This window comes from Camellia sinensis, chromosome 10 (assembly GCF_055761805.1).
Source record: "Camellia sinensis isolate YWXY chromosome 10, ASM5576180v1, whole genome shotgun sequence".
In the NCBI taxonomy this organism is placed as follows: Eukaryota; Viridiplantae; Streptophyta; class Magnoliopsida; order Ericales; family Theaceae; genus Camellia; species Camellia sinensis.
Genome location: NC_138970.1, coordinates 21,133,063 through 21,154,584, shown reverse-complemented (window position 1 = coordinate 21,154,584; position 21,522 = coordinate 21,133,063). Strand labels below are relative to the sequence as shown.

General features: G+C 33.9%; 1 protein-coding gene across 4 annotated transcripts; it reads left to right on the top strand.

Moving 5' to 3' along the window:
• Positions 1 to 646: 646 nt before the first annotated feature.
• LOC114271705 (hydroxymethylglutaryl-CoA lyase, mitochondrial) lies at positions 647 to 13,757 on the top strand. 4 transcript variants are annotated; one of them, XM_082890992.1, is made up of 10 exons: positions 774 to 943; positions 2,372 to 2,612; positions 3,648 to 4,093; positions 4,901 to 5,078; positions 5,779 to 5,958; positions 9,512 to 9,592; positions 9,684 to 9,847; positions 10,943 to 11,079; positions 11,998 to 12,113; positions 13,138 to 13,757. In XM_082890992.1, the coding sequence occupies exons 4-10, from the start codon at positions 4,986 to 4,988 to the stop codon at positions 13,384 to 13,386; spliced, it is 1,020 nt and encodes a 339-aa protein (XP_082747118.1). In that variant the 5' UTR covers positions 774 to 943; positions 2,372 to 2,612; positions 3,648 to 4,093; positions 4,901 to 4,985; the 3' UTR covers positions 13,387 to 13,757. The 4 variants fall into 4 exon arrangements, with proteins under 4 accessions (XP_082747116.1, XP_082747117.1, XP_082747118.1 ...); XM_082890990.1 differs by lacking the exon at positions 3,648 to 4,093 and having other exon boundaries at positions 647 to 943; XM_082890991.1 differs by lacking the exons at positions 3,648 to 4,093; positions 13,138 to 13,757 and adding an exon at positions 12,187 to 12,428 and having other exon boundaries at positions 732 to 943.
• Positions 13,758 to 21,522: the final 7,765 nt, after the last annotated feature.

The window sequence follows — 21,522 nt, the reverse complement described above, 5'->3', positions numbered from 1 at the left end:
GTCAATGAATAGTGACTCAATAAATTTGTTGAGTTACTGTAATAAATATAAATAATAATTAGTCATAAAATTAATTTGTTGAGATTAATGGATCAATGTTTTTATAATTTACTAAGTTATATTTAGCCAAAAAACTCATTTGTTGAGACTAATGTAGATGTTCTAATAACTTATCATAGTAGAGGCCTTAAAAGGGTTATATATATAAAGGACAATGATAGAGACCACTAAAAATGATGTTCTAAAACAACTATTAATAATGTAACATCTATTTAAAAAAAATAAAAATAAAAAACAAATGCAACAATATTATGACAGTAGGTGAGGTGAGAGTCACTGCCACGTCATTAGTGGCTACTATGTTCTATACATAAAAGTTTCTTTGTTTTAAGGGCAACGACCTAAACAAAAATGAGTATGAGCTCTAAAAGTTGAGCTCTAAAGAGGTATTAAATTATCTTTTTCCTACTCATGTTTTGTCTTTTACCTCTCTGTCTTTTGTTTTGTTTTTTTTTTTTTTTTAACAACAATGATTCATCCCACTAAAAATACCACTACTAATAGCACTAATGCATTAAAAAAAAAAAATACAACTCTAAGACCAAAACATCACATCATTAACAGCAGAACCCATTGCCACCTAATTAGTAAGAACACTAATTAATACTCTCAAACATTTTTCTTTTTTAAATGATGGCAACTCATTAGAGCGGTTTGAGGACCGCTCTAATTAGAGCTATCTAGCAAAGCCCACGGCCTAAAATAACCAAAGATAAAAAAGTGACTATGAAAAAGTCACTCTTCTACAATCTCCCATCTCCCATCCAAAAACACAACCAATAGTCGCAAATTTGAAGGTATACAATAATTGCTTTCCTTCCTTCAGCATCTCCCTTCGCTCCATTCATCAACTCTGCATCAACATCATCATCGTCAAATCAAGGTATGGAATTCTCAGTCTAAAAACTCCCAATTTCCCTTTTCTCTTCATTCTCTCTCCCCCTCCCCCATGTAACTCCCCCACCACCACCATCTGCGAAACCCTCTTCCGAACTCTGGTTTCCCCCTCTTTCCATTTACTTGTTTGTTCAAGTGGTTCAACTTTTATTTATTTTTATCCTGGGCTGGGCTTGGAAACAGAATGTAATATACTCAAATACATCATCATTAATTTGTACACTGTTTCTGTATGATATGACTCTGTTTGCTCTCTTTTTAATCTCTTGAGAGGCTTGTGGGTTAGACTTTACCAAACCAAACTAAGCCTTGTCTCCCCAACTCAAGTGGGCTCGGTTATATGAATCTTTATTCTCCCTGTATTATCAGTTAAATTAGATAGATTCATATGTTTTTTAGTTAGGAGCTTTGTAGAGGTGGAATGGCCTTGCTTGGTAAATGTCTGCAAATTAATTTAGTTTCTTTGCGAGAATATGCAATGAAATCATTTTTTTATTTATTTTTTATCTCACTGTGAATTGCATTTTAAAAGTTTGGGTATCTTCAATTGGAAGTGGTTACCTTATGAATTTTTGGGTTGGGTTGTGTTGTGTTGTGTTGTGTTATTTGATTATTGAATTCTTTGTATTTTGTGTATATAGCATTTTTTATTTTGAAAATGGGTTATGTTAGTTTGAATGGCTAGATAAAGTAGAGAGTCTTGTTGGAGATACATGAAAAAATGATTAGGCAAAATAGAGAAGCTACTTTTTGTGTACTTAATGCTTAAGATATAATTTCAGGCATGAATTGTTTCCATTTTAATTTCAGTTGTAACCAACCACTTGTCCCATGAATTTCACAAGACCTGTCACTGATTATCAAGTTAGGAAGTTTGTCTAGATGTCCACAATGTCCCTCTAGTGTTAAAATCTGTTCTCCAATTTATTATGTTAGTAATTAGAGTATTTGGACTCAAAATTGATATTTTAGGGATCAAATTGAAGTAAAAAAAAAAAAAAGAAAAAAAAGTGGACCAATGGCTTCAAATTACTTTGGTGGACACATGATAGGACTACAGCATGAAACAGTTGTAACCATACTGCCTCTGGATTGCACTAAATGAATCATACTTCCTTTTCAAATTTCATTTGGTGTAATACTTTTGTAACTGCAGGAATTGAATTTGAAAGTTTATGTTGCTCTCGAACTATAACATGCACTCTAAACATGGCCACTGTTTAGATTTATCTTAATTTTATATGAAAGTTTTAATTTTGGTTAGAATCATTAGCGACCCATTATCTCTTGGAATCCTAAATATAATGCTTCAATAGTTCACTTTTTCCTTTTCTTTTCGAAGTTAGGTAACTTAAAATATAATGAAGTAGAAAGGCCTATTCCTGACTGTAGTAAGTTGTTTGTTTTGGTGCAGTTGATCCAATGCTAGCAGCTAAGACTTTATGTAAACTCTCAAGTTTACGTTCTTTCTTGCCCTGTACATTTGATCCGATAGTGCCAAGTTTGGAGGCATTTATTTATAGTACGTTGTTGAGCACTGTTGTTGATATACCTCAGAAGACTATGCCTGCTGCTTTTTTAGGCAAAGTAAATGAAATGGCAACTGGAAATGTCTTGTCTGAACAGGGAAGCCATATACCATTCAAAAGTAGGGGGTAAGTAATGAATCTGGAGGTCTTTGTTTAAACTTTTGCAAATGATGCTTGGAACTTTTCCACAAATTCAAAATTTTAATATTTTCAAGTTTTTATTGTTTTCTTCTTTTGATTTTTAGTATCATTAGCATGCGTCTCTGAGATAATTGTGGACATGCCGATTTCCATGGGAGCAATTTATCATTCTTGTTTTGCTATCAACTCTTGTAACCATCAGTTTCTCCATTTTAATTAATTTTTGTGAATGTGCATTATTCCGTATTTAGTAAGTTATCCTTGTATTTCCATGTAGTTCAAGTCTACTGGATGGATGTTTGATTTATCTTTAATTGAGATGCTTTAATTTTTTGCAATAGCATACTTGTAATACAAACATTTCCGTCTCTATAAGTTTTATGGTTGTTGGTCTGTCAGAGAACTTTAGAAGATTTAAGCAAGTAACATCCTTAAACTGCGTACCCAAAAAGAAAATCCTTAAAATTGTTAATACAAAAAGTTTTCCAAGTTCCGAATGGTAGTTTTAATATAAATGTATGTGGAATATTATCCGTTTCATTTAGCTATAATGTCATTTATGTTACATCATTTTAAAAAAATTTGGATTAATATTCTCCAACCACAAAGTGAGAGAATTAAATTATAATTATTGTGGAGGAAGATGTCTGACTGGATATGTTTTGGTGATATAATGTAGTTGAGAAAAATAGAACACTGGTGATTCTTGTCTAGAATTATCCACCCCCCCCCCCCCCCCCCCCCCCAAATCTTAAATTTATAAGCATGGAAAACGTTATAATATAGAGAGAGAAGAAATAGGGTGAAAGGTGGATATATTGAAAGAAACATGGTAGAAGACATAATCAAGGAAGCAACTCAGTTTAGAAATTGGTTCCTTTCAAGCAAATTCAATTGGGATTAATTGGAAACATATATGATTTAAGTTTTCAAGCTTAGCAGAGTAGTATTATAAGATTATTTAAGCTAGATTTAATTTTATTTATTTATTTATTTTTTTTATGTTATCTAATGTTTCAGATGTCAAGGGTATTTTGGCGATTTGAAGTTTTGGACATGGACTGCAGGGGTCGCTTGTGAAGCTTATTTCGAATTAATTAGGTTTTGGAAATCAAAAGTCTAGTTTCCTAGTTAGTAACTCTAGTCCTAGTTTTTGCAAGGCTTTTGGTCATTCTATGCACTTGCATCCTTCCTCTTTCGCTCCCCAAGCAAGTCTCAAAATGAATGGAGGATTAAGGAGAGGGAAAGCAGTATATTCCAAAATGAATGGAAGGAGATATCACTTGCAGGAAAAAGGCAATGGAAGGAAAACACAAGTTGTTTATCATCAAAGTCTTTGGAGCAAAAAGGCAATGGAATTTCTAGGAACTCCAATATGTTTGATGTTCGTAACTCTTGCACCACTATTATGCCTAGCGAGGAGAATGGCAGTTTAGTTAACAAACCCCAAAATAGCAAGAGAGAAGGTTAGAACAATTCTTCTTGTCAAACCAAACAAATTAAGTTAGAAAACGTGTGGCAAGCAACCAAGTTTGTCAAAGCAAGGGCAAGGAGGGAGTCACAAACCTCCTTACTTTATGTGTTTTGGTTGTATATCTATTATCTCGGGTTGTGAGACATCGGTGTGTTATATTAACTTAGCCTATCGAGCTGTGAGAGGCGTTGTTTTAGTAGGCTAGGCATGTGCTTTCCTCCTATTGGGGGTGGTGCCTTTGGTCATGTCTTGAGCTTCATTGTGTATTCTATATTTTTTGGTACTAAAATGCATACTTAACAAAAAAACAAAAAGAAAAATGGACTGCAATTAGGATATTGAGATGGATGCGAAGAAATAAAAAGAAAAAGAAAGAATGATAAATGAATTTAATCAAAGTTAAGCAGCAGTGATTGAGGATAAGAAGAGGAGAAGTTATCTAACTTCAACGTAATGATATTTGTGTGAAGTTGGGTACGTAAAATATCTATTATGTTGCTTGTAGGTTAGGATTTTGGTTATTTCATAATCTCATTAGAGTATAATCTCTAGTAAACAACAGAAAGAGGGTGAGTTGGGCATCATATCTATGGGCATGCCTTATTTTCCATTGTTCTTTCACTCTTTATTTATATTTTTCTTGTATTCTTTCTCATCATCTACTGATATTCAAATGTGAAAGTTAAATAGTTATGATCACTATTGCCATTCTTTTTGTTTTTAGTTGATGTTAGCCACTTATTGCATCTTTTATTTGTTATCTTAAATAGTGTAGAAATCATGATTTCTTCTTTTGCAGTGATGAGAAGTCAAGAGATGCATTTGCATGTGGAAGACAAATACAGAGTCTTCCCCAGAGACATTTCTTAAATCAAGTACCTGGAATGGTTGGAACTCTCCCTGATGCTTTTTGTATGCCAAATCATCATTATAACTCTAATTGTAATGATAATGACACAAGCGAGGGAACAAATAAGGTTTGTGTACAAGCTGTCGATGGCTTCTCTTCTAGTGTAGTTTCATTGTTTACAAGTCATTGCATAGATAAGATTATCTAGCAATTTAATTTTGATATGAATAAAGCTTCAACTTGAGTTGGAACTGCATGATTTAAACTTGAGTGTTTCTAATCCTAGGCTACTGCACAAATTCAAGGCTTGTGATGCAGGGAAAACTTGAAGGAAATAGGTAGTGCACAATGATTACATTAGGTCATTAACATCATTGTAAGTTGAGAAGAACTGAACAAGAAATTTGGGTGTATTTTTAGAAGGCTATTTTCCTGTCTGAAAGGTTTTCTAAATCTGTAAGCAATGTCCTTGATGCAGAGCGAGTTTAGAGTTAATTGAACGATTTTTCTCGGTCAAAGATGGTCGTGGAACTTTTCATTTCTCTTTCCTCTGTTAATTCTCTTTCTAGTTTTCTGGATGCTTCTTAATAAAATAATCAATATTGATAGTGCTTTTTACCATATTCTAAACCCAAGGTTTGAAATTCACTGTTTCACAAATCTTGAACCTTCTTCCCGTATTTTGGAAATTTAACTCACCACTTCTGACGGCAATAGTGTCATAGAACTTGACAAGCCAAGGCTGTCTTGCATCAGTTTGTTTTCTCATTTTTTATTTTATTTTAATGCAGAGAGCCATATGATCTAATGTTGTATAAGACTTGCAGTTTCTGAAAACCATACCAAGATATGTGAAGATAGTGGAAGTTGGTCCAAGGGATGGGTTGCAAAATGAGAAGGAGATTGTACCTCCCTCCATAAAGATTGAGTTGATAAAGATGCTTGTTTCTTCTGGGTTGCCTGTTGTTGAGGCCACTAGTTTTGTTTCGCCAAAATGGGTACCACAGGTAAATTGCATTCAGTTGTTTTCAAGAGATTATTACTATGTTTATAGGTAGGTAGGTAGATTTGCACCTTTTTCTCTTTCTTCTTCTTCTTCTTCTTCTTCTTCTTCTTCTTCTTTTTTTTTTTTGTTTTTGTTTTTGTTTTTGTTTTTGTTGGAGACATCAATTCCTGTTACTCGAACTTGCACCAGTGTGCTGGGAGCAGATAGTACTTGACATTGCTCCTGATCTCGACCTCCAATAGTCACTAATGTCTTACTTTTATAAGTCTTTAACTACTGACAAACAGATTGGTTGTCGTAATAGGATAACTTCGAAAGTGTGTCCAATACATGTTGATGTGTGTATGAAGGGTATCAAAATCCGACATGTCTAGAACACAAATGCGACACCCTAGTAGGCGTGTCCATGCTTCTGAGCTTGCTTGAGCATGAACCTGTGAAATTTTCACCATTCACATTACAGAAAGCTCAACATCAAAGAGATGACCATGAATGGTAATAAGTCATAATTAATTGAATCTGCTGTTAGTTTGTACTCTTATTTTTTTTTTTAACCCATGTTTTGACTTCTAGTGATCCATTTAGTTAGTTTAAGTACTCTTGTAGTACTTATTGGCTTCATTTGATTACAATGCCTTATGAATGAATACCAACTTGTTAAAATACAATGTATAAAGAGAAATAGAGAATTGTATATATATGGATTGTATTATTTTTGATGTATGTTGAGCTCTCTTCTTTATAGAGGAGAGGGAGAACAATTACAAACCGAAAGTAGAAACACAAACCAAACAACATCATTAAAGGTATATTATTAAAGGTTTGACAGCTAATATATATACTAATATATACTAACAGCCCCCCTCAAACTCAAGGAGGATAGGCACTAACCAACTTGAGTTTGGAGAGAGTAACAAAACAGGAAAATAATCTGACAAATAAAATAAAAAATGGATAGGAGACACTGTATGGTCGTGTCAGACCGTTGTAGAAGACTGTATGGTTATGGCAGACCGATGTAGAAGACAGTTTATGGGGTCATGTCGGACTGGTGTAGAAGACAGTTTATGGGGTCATGTCGGACCGTTGTAGCAGACAATGTTGTGACAGTTGTTGTGACAGTTTATGGAGTCTTGCTGGACCCTTGTAGAAACTAACCAGAATCAATGTCGGGACAGTTTACAGAGTCTTGTCGGACCCATGAAGGAGCTAACCGGAATCAATGTCCGGACAGTTTACAGAGTCTTGTCGGACCCTTAAAAAGTCGCACCCTCAAAAGGTGTGCCCAATTTTTCAAAAGGCGTGCCATCAAAAGGCGTGCCCAATCCATAAAAAGGCGTGCCATCAAAAGTCGTGCCATCAAAAGGCGCGCCCATGTTGTCGTTGAGCGCCGAGCGGCGCATGATGCGCGTGTCTGCCTTGGCTATTTAACCAAGGTTGAGGCGGAGGCTGTGCAAACCAGTCTGAAACCGCCGAACATTTGCATTCTGAAATACTCTGTAAACACTCTGTAACCAATCTGAAACACTCAGCAACCCATAACATGGCCTCTTCTTCCCGTTCAGCTACCCAGAACATGGCCTCTTCTTCCCGTGGTCTGCTCACTCTCTTTCCCGACCTTAACGAGTCCACAAGAGAGATAACTGGTGTAGTGGCCCGTGAACCTCAACCAAACACCTCTGGTTTTGTTCCATTGAACTTTCCGATGCAGTCGGTGGAGCAAAAAATGGCAGTGCAAACGGATATTGAGGCCAATCAGTAGACACTGAAGTCATGTGTGGAGACGATGACGGCAGTCACAAACTTGTCGCACCGGCTTCAGAGTAGGACAAATGAGGTGCAGCAGTTAAACGCCCAACTGGCTCTGCTCCAACGCATGTATAAGGATGCGCGAGCAGAGATATGTGTGCTAAAAGCGGAAAACAAGGAGCTGAAGCGGAAGGCCACCGTGATGTTCCGATTTGGAGATCCGCCATATGCTGCAGTGGAGGAGCAGCGGGGAGTGAACGTGCTCGGTGGCGTGGGAAACACGGAGGCAACACCGTCAAGGGCCGCGCAGGACGGAGGCAAGAAGAAGAGACCGGCGGCAGAGTAGAGAAGAAAAATCCCGCCTGTGGATGAGGTTGTTTGTGTATTTTTTTTTTTTGTTTTTTTTTTGTGGTGGAAAATGGTGATCGGGGTGAGCCCCGACATAAATAAAATGAGTTTGGTGTGCAGTGCTTCTGCTTCTTTTTTTTTTTTTTGGAATGAAAATAAAAGAAAATTGATAAAAATCAGAAGTGGTTGGAATGTACAAATATATAGATATAGATAGAAAATAAAAGATAGTTGATGAGAAGGATGGAACCCGGAGTAATAATAATAATAAGAATAATAATAATAAAATGGATATCATGGAGGGATGATGCTCACCAATTGAGAGAAATAATAATGAAATTTGTTTTTTTTTTTTTTTTTTGATAATAAAATAAAATAATAATAATAAATAAATAAAATAAAATAAAAGAAAGAAAGTGGAGCAACGTGGGTGAGGTGCAAAAGGTGAAGATTGACTGTGCAAAAGTGGACATGGTGGGAGCTTTAGGTAATATATTATAATAAAAAATAGATATATATATATATATATATATATATATGGGGCAGTGGAGTTGGTTGTCGCGGGGCCGGGGAAGGATCTCGCCGCCGAAGCTGCACATGAAGCGTACACGTGGCTGGGTGATGGTGTCGTCGTTGATCGAACGGTAGTGCTACAACGGATATGCTTCTGCGATCTCGGTTTAAGCAATCGAACCCCTCGACTCTCACAGTGGCCTGTTTGTGACCAGATTTCACCCAAACGCATGATCCTCCTTTGCGTGCGGACGAGGATGGAGATTTTGGCAGAATGGGTGCCTGCAGTAATGGACTAAACATGTTGTTGCCGAATTGCGAGTCTTGGATTATAGGGTTTGAAGCCCTGCTGGGTGGAGAGGACTGAAAGAGGTCATTGCCGCTAGTCCAGGTGCTGTAATCAACACCAATAGCCCATCCACTCGAGTCACCTACTGTGTAAACTGTGGCCAAACTTGGCACAGCTGAACACAATACTATGACCAAACACACTATTCCCACACAAGAACTTGCATATTCTGTGTATTTGTGCCTCTGTATCAGAGAGAGAGAGATTTGCATTGTGTGTGTGTGTCCAGCCGTTGATCAGATTGAAGGGACTGCAGCGACGGGTTAAGGTCAACAGTGGTGGTAGATGAAGACGACCGAGATGGTGGTGTATGGGAGGACAACAGTGAGAGGAGGGGCAGTGAAGGTGGTGGACTCGAAGAAATTTCAAGGTATGTGTAGAAAATTCTAGCGGACTAGGTTAAGCACTTAGTATTTTTCGCTTCACCGGCGGGCGGCAAACTTCAGACATATTATAGTTATAGTTAATGCAATCTGTGGGGTTTCTTTTCTAGATTTTAGTGCTTCTTTATCTGTCTTCGATAGGAATATATAGCAGTTTGATAAAAATTGGAGTAAAATACATTCTTTTAAAAGTATCATAATCAAAATTGCAGCTAGCAGATGCAAAGGATGTACTCGAGGCAATTCAGTGTGTTGAGGGAGCTAGGTTTCCTGTTTTAACACCTAATCTTAAAGTAAGTTTCCCTTTGCAGCTGACCATTCTGTTGCACAACAATTTTAACCTGTCTAGAAAGCATATTCAGTGTTTTGTTTCCCTTTCTTCAGGGTTTTGAGGCAGCTGTTGCAGCTGGAGCTAAGGAAGTGGCCATCTTTGCTGCAGCTTCTGAGTCTTTTTCGAAGTCAAACATAAACTGTAGCATTGAAGATAGCCTTGCTCGATATCGTGATGTTGTGCTTGCTGCTAAAAAGCTCTCAATTCCTGTCCGTGGGTATGTCTTGTGATTCCCTCTTAACTTCTCACCTTTTCATGGAAATATATCTGACATTTTCAGTTTACTGTTGTCTTGTCTAGTGAGATTGTTGTATGTGTGTGTGTGAAACATTTAATATTAGGTCATGTGAAGAAACCATAACTTAGATTTGGGCATTGGAATTATAATGAGGTCCCCAATGTTTGATGCTGTATTTTCCAATATTGGATCTATTTGAAAAAGCAAATTCAAAATCGTAAAACCACATTTGATAATTGGCTGAAATGTTATCATATTAACATATAAATCTTTTATCTTAGGTTTGTTGTGTGCTTACTTCCTATGGCCTTCTACTTATCTTTACATTGAGGAGCTTTTATCTTCTATTAATGCTGTGTCATATGTGAAAATGTTATAAAGGATTATTGCCGCCTCCAATCCATTCATGTATGTGCTTATTATGCGTATAATAGCTGTCCTGTGAGTTGCGATATCTTAATCTAGTTCTGCCCATAAAACCAGTTTTCATTCACTAGGCCAATATTGTTAAAATCTGATTGCAGACAGCTATTAAGTGTGTTGCATCTTTTATCTAAGATTTTAGTGTGATAAAACTGGATGTTTAGTTGCTTTTATTTTCCATTTTGCCTTTAATATTCAAATGTTTGAACTTAAAAATATTGGTGTGGTTGTTGGATATTTGTGTTTTTGTTGATTGTTGTCTATTTAGCATTTGGAATGGTAGTTGCTTTTATGACTTTTGGAATTCTTATTAATTTTTTGTAAGTTATTTATTTATTTTAAAATTCTTCCTCTTATTGTTTATAACTTATGAATTTTTGGTTTAGCCTATGTTGGATCTTGAGTTACATGTCTATGTTAAATTACTTGTCTTTAATCAACAACGTTTCTCAATTTGGTGAAGCCTGCACCTCACTTCGCACCTAGGCCCCAAAAGACCTTGGCGCATCGGCGCACCTCTCACCTTAAACAACTCTACAACTCTCCTTCTCTCTCTCTTAATTTGTGTTTTTGATACTTTGTAGGGTGTTAGCTTGCTATGATTTCCAAAGCTTCGTCAAAATAAGTATATCTGATTTTTTTTTCTTCCAGTTATATTTCTTGTGTTGTTGGGTGCCCAATTGAAGGAGCAATAGCTCCATCAAAAGTAGCATACGTGGCAAAAGAACTTTTTGATATGGGATGCTTTGAAATTTCCCTTGGTGATACGATTGGTGTTGGTACTCCAGGTAACTCTAAGGTGACTTTTATTTTTTTGTTTAATTTCTACAGTTCATAGAATATGAGAAATCAGTAATGACATGCATCTGAAGTATTAGTTTGTTGCTGACAACATAATTTATCATAAGAGAGCCTGTAAAAAATCTGAGGTTTGCTTAAATCTTTCTAATTTCTTGTATGTTCTCATTTGAATAACTATTTCAAAACTTTAATCTGTCATATGCTATGTTTGACTAGTTAGCTGTTGATCGGCCATTCATCTGGTCTGTTTGTGATTTCATACAAAAATTATTACTGAGTTTTAGTCCGGGGGATTGAACCCCTAAACCAAATTGGATTAACTGGTTCAACCAGTTGATCTGTGAACCAGTCACTGACATTGGTCAATGTTTGGCATGTGGGTAGGGTCATTCTATTTCCACACACCACCTTTTCTCAGTTCACACCATTTTTTTTTTTTTTTTACGGATATCAAATACCGAACAAAAAAACTCATGGTTTGGATATCAATTACCGAACCAAAGGTATAGACGTACCATGGGTTTTCGTTTGGTGATTGATATTTGAACCCTTTTTTCTTCGGTAGTTGATATCCAATGAAAAGAGGGTGTGAACTGAGAAAAACATGTGTAAATTGATGATCCCGTGGGTGCAACTTTGCATTTGGCCGCCTGATCCATCAACCTTGTCTGGTATGATGTAACAACTTGGGAATATTTGAACAAATATTGTGCATGTTTGTTTGCTTTTCTCCCTTGCAAAGGATGATATGATTAATTATAGAATTGAAATAAAATATGTATATTAACTAAAAACTTGGTGTTTAATAAATCCTTTAGTTAATGCCATTTCCTGAATTGTACATATTGTTTTTTTTCCCTCTTTCACTTATTTCTATTTATTTACCGCTCTTTCTTTTTGCCTAGGTACTGTTATTCCAATGCTTGAAGCTGTTATTGATGTTGTACCTTTGGAGAAGCTTGCTGTTCATTTCCATGACACTTACGGACAAGCTCTTTCAAATATTCTTGCATCACTCCAAGTAAGCCATCTTTCGTGTTGATCCACAGAAACCCAAACCTGTTATGACAGATCATTCACGCTTTATATTTCAGGTGATCAAGACTGAAGTTAAGCCATCTATTGTGCTTGTATGCACACACTGGTTTTAAAAGTAATTCAGGCCCACCTTTTAACAAGTTTACTATAGGTTTCTCTGGCCAGACATCAATTTACTCTAGTTTCCGTATGTTTTATTTAAAATTAAAATAAATTGTTTGGATGAACTGATTTTTTGAGCTTTTAGATGTATTGTGCTGCAAAATGGATTACAATTGAATGAATTATTCTTAGCTAAGTTTTGACATTTTGTTCCTTGACAGTAGTCAAGAGTCGAGACAGATAGACTTTGAAGTAAATAGTGGAAAAAGTAATTGAAATACATCCTAATAGATAAGTAATAGTCATTAATTGGCTACCTTTGCTAGTTTCCAGTCCTGAAATTGGAGTCTTCAGTTGAAGGAAAAAGGTGAAAATATTTTCATTTTTTCGGTTGGTCATATATTAAGAATAGAGATCAGTGGTTTCCTCTATCCTACTGCTAATCTAATCCATTCATGACATGTATTTAATATTTCATTGATCCTCTTTTAGAACTTGATTGATATCCCCTATCTAGTGGCAGTGTCCCTTTGCTGCAATGATTTTTGCATAATGTGGAGGAATATTGAAATTAATCCAAAAGAATATGATCATATTTGTCAATCTTTTTGAATAAAACAGCATTGCATCATTTGTGGTATTGTTTTTGTTTATACCTAACTTAATCGTGATGTAAGTTATATTTTACTAATTCTTGTATAGAATTTGATCATATTCACCTGTTTGATGTCGGTTTCCCACTTTTCTACATTGTTACTAGCAGCATCCACATCGAAGTTTATCCAAAAAATAAAACCATATTTGTTGATCTTTTGTAAGGGTGCATCATTTGAATTGTATAAATTCTTAATAGAGTTTCATGGTGAATTCATATTTCGTATTAATTCTTTGATGTTGTCTCCCAGATGGGTATTAGCATTGTAGATTCATCTGTATCGGGTCTTGGAGGTTGCCCATACGCTAAAGGTGCTTCTGGGAATGTTGCAACTGAGGACGTTGTTTATATGCTAAATGGGCTCAGAGTTGAGACCAATGTGGATCTCCGAAAGGTCATGTTGGCTGGGGATTTCATCTGTAAACATTTGGGCCGGTCCTCTGGTTCAAAGACCACAATTGCATTGAGCCGAACCACAGCTCATGCTTCCAAGTTATAAGCTACGTGGGACCAATGCACCTTGCTAAAGACATGCTTGCACACCAAGTTCCCAGTTTTTGAAATTGCCTCAAGCTATGTTTGAATCAACAATTTGAGGAGGGAAAGAAAAGGGGATATTCAGAATTGCCTTCAATGTCCCTTTATAGATATATCGGTTTCCATTGTTGTATCGCAGAAGCATTAAAAAAAAAAAAATAATGACAAATAATCTCTTAGTCCTTGGTCCTCACATTTGAACTTTGTTCAGTTTCTATTTTGTGATGGAATGCCTTGCATGGCATTCTGAAGTGAACAAAAAAATTTAAGAAGAATTGTAAAGAAGGAAAAAAAATAAAAAAATCTATTGCATAGAACATTAAATTTTCTAAATATTTGTATGTGCACGAATTTTTGTGCACGTAGCGTTACTTTTTCAAGTAAGATGGGGGTGGTTAATGACTAGTTGGTGCTCTTCTTCTAGGTGATCTTACTGCCTGCGGCAGTGGTGGCGGCCCGCCCTCTTCTTGTTGCCGGTGCACCACCACACAACCTTTTGGGGAGGCCATACCGTATTCTTCAAAAAAAAAATTTTAATATTTTTTTTAGGAGAATTTATTTATATATAAAAAAAAATTCGGAGTTTGACTAGTGTAATAAAATAAACTTGAGTTTTTAATCTTATCAATTGAAATTTTAAACTTTACTTATTTTTGTTAAGTAAAAATAACTGAAAAATAATATTTAAGTTATTAAATTCAATGAAAAATAATATTTTAGACATTTTCAATACATTTACATTAAGTTTAATAATTAAAAGAATATAATTAAAATATTCTTTTATCATTGATTTTACTTAACAAAAATATACTAATAATTTAAATTTACAAAATTAAAAAAAAAATTATTATAAGAGTTAATTTTGATTTTTTTTTTTTGATGTAATTTTTTTTCTTTCGTTTATTTTTTTCATGGAGTAATTTTTAGCCCCGTTGTATAATATGGTTATATGTGCACATTTGGACGCACATGTACGCATTTGGTACATGCTTTTCAGATATAGTAACTTTTAATGTTTAGCTTTATTTATTTTTATTATTTTAACGTTACTTAAAAAAGTTAAGTTTGAGATCAATTTTAATTTTTTTATAGTTGATTTGTTGATTGTGAGAGAAAAAATAAAATAATTATAATTCAGATGTGATATTTTATCTTTTTGATTAAATTAATCTATTCTGCTTTTATTGACTAATTTAGTCAATTTAAATTAATTATATCTGAAAAATAAAAAATTAAGTAAAATATTAAAAAATTCACCAAAAATGAAAAATATATATAAAAAAAATCTTAACTTTTTGAAACCAAATATAGTGACATTGCCCAATTGAAATAAGCCACAAATCACCTTAAAATGAAAAAAAGTTGCGTCAATACTTTTAAAACAATACCGGTGACACCTAATCAGTTTCCCCCTAACTTCAAGACAAAACTAGTGGCTGCTATAGTTTAGACTAATAACTATTATATCATTGAATAATTTTTCTGCCATAAGACCATCACCAACATTGCATCAGATGCAGCATTAGATTTGAATTTGATAAAAAAAGTCATATTTTTTGTCTCCAATAATTTTATCAAACTAATATCAAATTGAGAATGAATAAAAAATTTCATCAAATTAAGATCAAGGTGAAATTTTTCACCATTTCACTGTATATTTACGTTAGAAATGGTCCCACCAGTCAACCTGCGGGACGTTTGTCCAAAGGACATCCCACCAGTTGTCCGTGCATACAAAAATATTACACAACAGTGCAACAGTGCTTCAGTGCAGCTTTTCATTGTCTCAAACTTGGCTCCATTTCTGAACACAAAGAAATCAAACAACACCTTCACATATGTCCTTTCTTCCCTTCACTTTTCCCAGGAAAATGGCACACCATTGGACCAAAGAAGAAGAAACCAACACCATTGATGAATTTTCACCATTGTTGGTGTGCCATGATGGTGATCAACACTCAGTTTTTTCTTCTCGGGTCAACATCGATCAAACTGAGTGTTGTTTGATAATTGATCAAAGGAATTACAGAGAGAACCAAAGAAGAAGAAGAAACCAGAGAGAGAGGGGGCAATAAAAAAAAAAAGAAGAAAAGAAGCAGAGGTCGGGATCGAAGGGGTTAAGAAACCTTGACGGTGAGCTCATGAACAGATTGGGGCTTCTGGGATTGGCTAGCCATTGTATGTTTCGATCTCAAACTACACAGCACAGGTCTTGTTGTTGAAGAAGCGTTGTTGCTCTGATATATACGAAATGAGGATGACCCACAAGAAATCTCAGTTTTCAATGGCGAATAGAGCAAAGGAATTGAAGAATTGTGAAGAGAATCGAAATGGGTTCGCTTGAGAAGACGAGAGAATTGCTTTGGTACGCTTAGATTTGTTCGGATCAGAAAGCGAACTGAATAAGAACAAAACCCACAAGAAATCTCAGTTTTCAATGGTGAATAGAGCAAAGGAATTGAAGAATTGTGAAGAAAATCGAAATGGGCTCGCTTGAGAAGACGAACGAGCTGCTTTGGTACGCTTAGATTTGTTCGGATCAGAAAGCAAACTGAATAAGAACAAAGATACATATAGAGAGAGAGAGAGAGAGAGAGAGTCAGTACGTTAGCTCTTGCGTTGGTTGATGTCGGTATTCAGTGCTTGGCCGGTCGGCTGGTCGGCTGGTTGGTCGTCCCACCGGACGTCCCTAGCTTTTGATACAAACCGCTGGAAGAGCTAAATTTGATGAAAAAAAAAGGGAACCATTAGTGATGCTTTAAGACACCTGATGATAATGCACCCAATGACTACGCATGTGGGTGGCGGCAGCAAAAACGTACCTATGCCTAACTAGCCAATGAAAAATTAGTACTCATGAGTGATTTTTGAGTAATCTCGGATAGTAGTATTTTATAATAGAGTAATGATTCATCCCCCTTTTCCCCCACCCCCTTTGACCCCCTCTCTCTCTCATTAGTTACCTTTTCTTTTTCTTTTTCTTTTTTTTCCTGCTCCTCCAATCACCCACTGCCACGTGGCAAAGGGGGTGAGGGGTGACCCCCAAAAGGGGTCCCAAGCATTATTCTTTATAATATTTTGACTGATAAAAAAGATAAAAATATGAGATATTATATTGAGTAATTGAGAAATATAAGAGACATGATAAATGATGATAAGTTAGGAAATATGTATGCGTAGTACTCTAAGAGTATTTTATAATTTTCAGTATTCTTAAAATATCACGTGTTCATACTCTTTTACCAACTATCATTTATCATATTTTTTATATTCTTCAATTACTTAACACAAAATCATAATATCTAATTTTCATCACTAATTATAATATAATGGAGTACCGTGTGGTCCGAATTACCCAATAATCACCCCTAACCAATCATGTCCTTACCACACCAGTGAGTGTAATAGTGATGCGACAAAATCACCTGGCATTTTCCTAAAAACAATAAGCAGAGAATCTCACAAGGGAAGAGAGAGAGAAGAAAAATGAAGAGGGGTGTCGAGCTTCCGAAGAAGAACGAAGATACTCAGCCATTGCCACCAGGAACCTCCATCAAGGACGGGTAGAACTCCGACGATGGACCGTTATCTTCTCTTCTCTCTCCCTCACTCACTCATTTTACTATAGAGAGATAGAACAATATTTCACTATCGAAAAAAAAAGAAAAGGAAAAGATATAAAAGCCCAGCAAATTTTAAGTATAAAACAGAGCAACATCCACATAAACAGAGATTAAACAGAAAGAAAGAGAGAGTGTTTTGAATGTTGATAAAGAGATATATGCATTAGAGCATGACAGAGCATTTTTATTTTACATTTAGGAGTGTTAGATTCAATATTTCATTCATTCTTTTTCTTATAACCTATAATTAGTCTTTATGTTTTCTATTTATTTATTTATTTATTTTTTTGTTTCTTTTGCAATTACTCTCTCTTCCATTAATTTTATTTATCTATTTTTTGAGTAATGACTTATGATGCAGACGACATCAAATGAATAGAGAAAAGAAGGCAATTTCTTGCCTATGTAAAGAATTATTTGCTAAACTTTCTTGCCGATAATCAATCTAAGACATAAGAATTGCTCTTAGGCAACCAGACCTTCATTGTCAAGACTTAAGCTTAAAGGTTCATTGTGTCATTACACTATCTCCAAACCATCTGCATGATCATTTTCTGGTTTGATAGCTTTTCCTCTTACTTGTACCATTTTAGAATGCAAAAATTTGGAATATTTTAAAGTTGTGAAGCAGATGATGTCTTCAAATTGCTGCTTCCTGCATTTGATTCTTTCTTTGCTTTCCTCTAAGAAAGAACTTGGTGTATGTCCTTTAAAGCCGACTTAAATTTCTTATTGCTGATGAAATGGTGTCAGTCCCAAACGTTGCGCATAAAGTTGCAACGCTGGGCAAGCTCCATAATTAAGCAGTGTTGCTCAATGAGTAGCACATTTTGTAAATAATTTTATGGTGTTATACATATACCAACATTCATAATTAAAAATTGTGAACTATTATAATTTTCACAAATAATAACATAATGCGAAAAATAAATAACATACGCGGATCAGTTATACGAAACCTTCAAGTGACCCAAAATTGATTGAACATAAACCTAATAATAATGTTAGTGGAAAAAGGTTTCTCTCTTGACACTCTTTAGAATATATTGAATTCATAATCATTTTGATGGGTAGTCTGAATGTCTTTTTATAGGTAGAAAGGGGACCACTTTCCTTATTCAACAATGATTCCACTTTCCCATCAAAGTAGGATACTTGGAAAACACTCTTCTTTATTTATCAATTAATTGTAGCAAAAATATGGAATCATAATCTTATCAAATCTCTAATTCATATTCCCATATCATGTGAGTCGATATAATGACTAAATAAATAATTTAGTCTTACATTCTCCTACTTGGCCCATATGAGAACTTACGTCAAGATTTAACAAGGTTAACATTAGGCTCGTAATAAATCATATTACCTTTAATTTGGTCATCATCATAATGCTATAATTAAATAGTTAATTAATATGAGTCATTGGGATTCTATACCAATAGTGCGATATAGTCCCTTCCATTTACTACAACACTAGCAACTAGTTTAACATAACCCTTTTAGTGAAGAGTATAACGGGGTCCAACAATAATGTCTTTTATGAAAGACTATTCGTGTTGTCATTCATTCATTCATTCTCATATATGTATGTACTCATTTCATAACAGGCAATATATTAGAAACACAATTAATGAGATCTCAATGTGTCAACAAACACAATCAATCATAAACCACTGTTATGGATTACATTCAAAACCTAATTGGCAAGTTTCTTAATTTTCTTTAAGAGTAATCCCTTCATCAATAGATCTGCACTTAAAGGTTATGTACTTATGTGTTTTATTGACACTTTCTGTTTTTGAAATTCTTCTTTAACGACAAAGTATTTCAATTATATGTGTTTAGCATTATTAGAATACTTATCTTTCTTAGAAAATAAAACAACAGCGAAATTATCACAATAAATTCTTAACAACTTGGCAATAAAAATCGACAATCCCAAGTCCTGAAATAAAGTTTCGTAATAACAATTCATGAATTGTGGTCTCAAAGCACACCACAAATTCAACTTTCATAGAGGATATTTACGATAGTTCGTTTTACACTTTTCTTAATATTGCTCCTCCACATAAAGAAACAAAGAACCAAAAGTGAATTTTCTACTATCAATATATCATCTAAAGTCTGAATCTAAGTAGCTAATCAATTCATGATTATCAGACTTCATAAATGTGAGCAAGTAATCTTTTATTCCTTATGATTACCTTATCACTTCCTTATTTGAGCATTAAATTTCATACAATAAATGTATAAAGAAACGTTTCCATTCTAATTGAATTTATAAAAATTTGCATAAGACTGGATTTATTTCCTTTCGAAACATGGATAACTTTATGTGAATATTCTCTCATTCTAAATCTCTAAAGAACTTTTAATATATATACCTTCTAAGACAATCTCAACAATTCATGTGATTCATTTAGAAATATTTAATTTTTATCACATAAGTTGTCTTACTAATATATTTCATTTCAAAGTTCTTAAAAAGAAATTTCTTAACTCGTGCAATAAATCACGTACATTATTAACAAACAAAATATCATTAATATACAAAATTATAAGTATAAACTTGCTCCCACTGATCTTTGGATATGCACACAAATCAAAAATATTTTCTTTAAATCCAAAGGAAAAACAGTATCATAAAACTTAAGATACAATTTTTAGAAAGCTTGTTTAAGTGCACAAATTGATTTCTTAAGTTTGCATGTCACATTTTCATTTTCTTCAATAGAGAAATCTTTGAGTTGATTTACACAAAATTCTTCATCTAAACTCTCTTTCAGAAAATTAATTTTCACATACATTTAATGCAACTCAATATCATAATGAGTTACTAATACCATAATGATTATTAAATCAGCCCTTTAAGATAAAAGTGAAAAAAAAAATATCTCATTGTAATCAATGTCTACTTTATGAGTAAAATCTTTGGCCACATATCTAGCATTATATCATTTTATATTGACCTTAGAACAATAAATATTTTTGTATCATTAGGCAATTCAATGAAATCCCAAATTTCATTCTGGTTCATTGATTTCAACTCATCATTCATGACATCAATTTCTTTAGTAGAATCAATACTTTCTATGGCTTGTAACAATAAAACCGAGTCTTTACTTATTCTAATATTATAATAAGATTGTTATAGATATACCACATAATCATTTAAAATGACAAATCTCTTTACCTTATGAGATCTTCTTAATATTATTTTTTGTGGTTCTTCTACAATTTTTCATTAGTGATAATTATGTTATGGAGTAATTGGTTATTCATTTGTTGTTCTAAAACATGAAGTTGTTTAACAACTATAGGAACCACAATTTCCTTCAAATTATGGGTAATGATACTTGTACCCAAACTTATTAAATAATTACATTTCATGATTTATCACTCCCACTGATTTCACCATTTTTATTAAATTTGATATTATCGGTTTCTACAATTCTTGTACTATGACCAAGATAGTAAAACTAATACCCTTTGAATTTTCAAGATAATCAACAAAATAACCACTGATTATTCTAAAATCCAATTTCTCTTCATGTGGATCAATAATTATAATTTTGTAAACAACCTCAAACATGCAGGTGTTTTAAGTTCAGTTTCCTTCTTGTTCACAGTTCAAAGTGAGTGTTTGAAACCACCTTACTAGGAACAAGATTTTATATGAAAATAATAAATCATAACGACATACATCCACAATATTATGGGTATTTATAAATTATTTAACATATTCTTAGTTATATTCATTAGAGTACAATAATGTTTCTCAACTATATCATTCTGCTAAGGCATTATGCCTTTCATAGAGTTTAGCAAGTAGACTTGTGCTTTGCACCATCTTTATGTTTTTCACATTTTTGTTTAATTGTTTTTCTTCCTTAATAATATACACATCAATGTGTCAATTTACTAGAGATATGTTATGCAATAAATAAACAAAATCATAAAGTGAAAATTCATCTATAAAAGTGATAAAATAACTTTATTTACCAAGCATGAAGTGTCAAAACGACACGTTAATGTCTATTTGGGTAACATGAAGAAACCCTGTATATCTTGAGACACTTTACTTAATGTGATTGAACTGCTTTTCCTTAATAAAACCCACACTCCCACTAAAAGCAATAAAATCTAAATTCAAAAGAATCTCATCTTTACTAGTCTTTATAACTTTTTTTTTTCCTTTCAAAAAAATAGTACAATTTTTTATGCCACAAGTTTGAGGAGTTTTCATTTATTAAGCTATATTTAGGACCAACATAATGATGCAAGATAAATTATTATTAGTATTATTTTGAGAAATCATTAAATTTTAATTTATACAAATCATCCTAAATAATACTAAGATTAACAAAAGCGGTATTTTCAATAAATTAGACTTTTATTCTAAATTTTGAAAATAACTAACAAGGTTAATTAAGTTTAGACAAATCAATAAATAATTTTTCAAAATTAGAATAAAC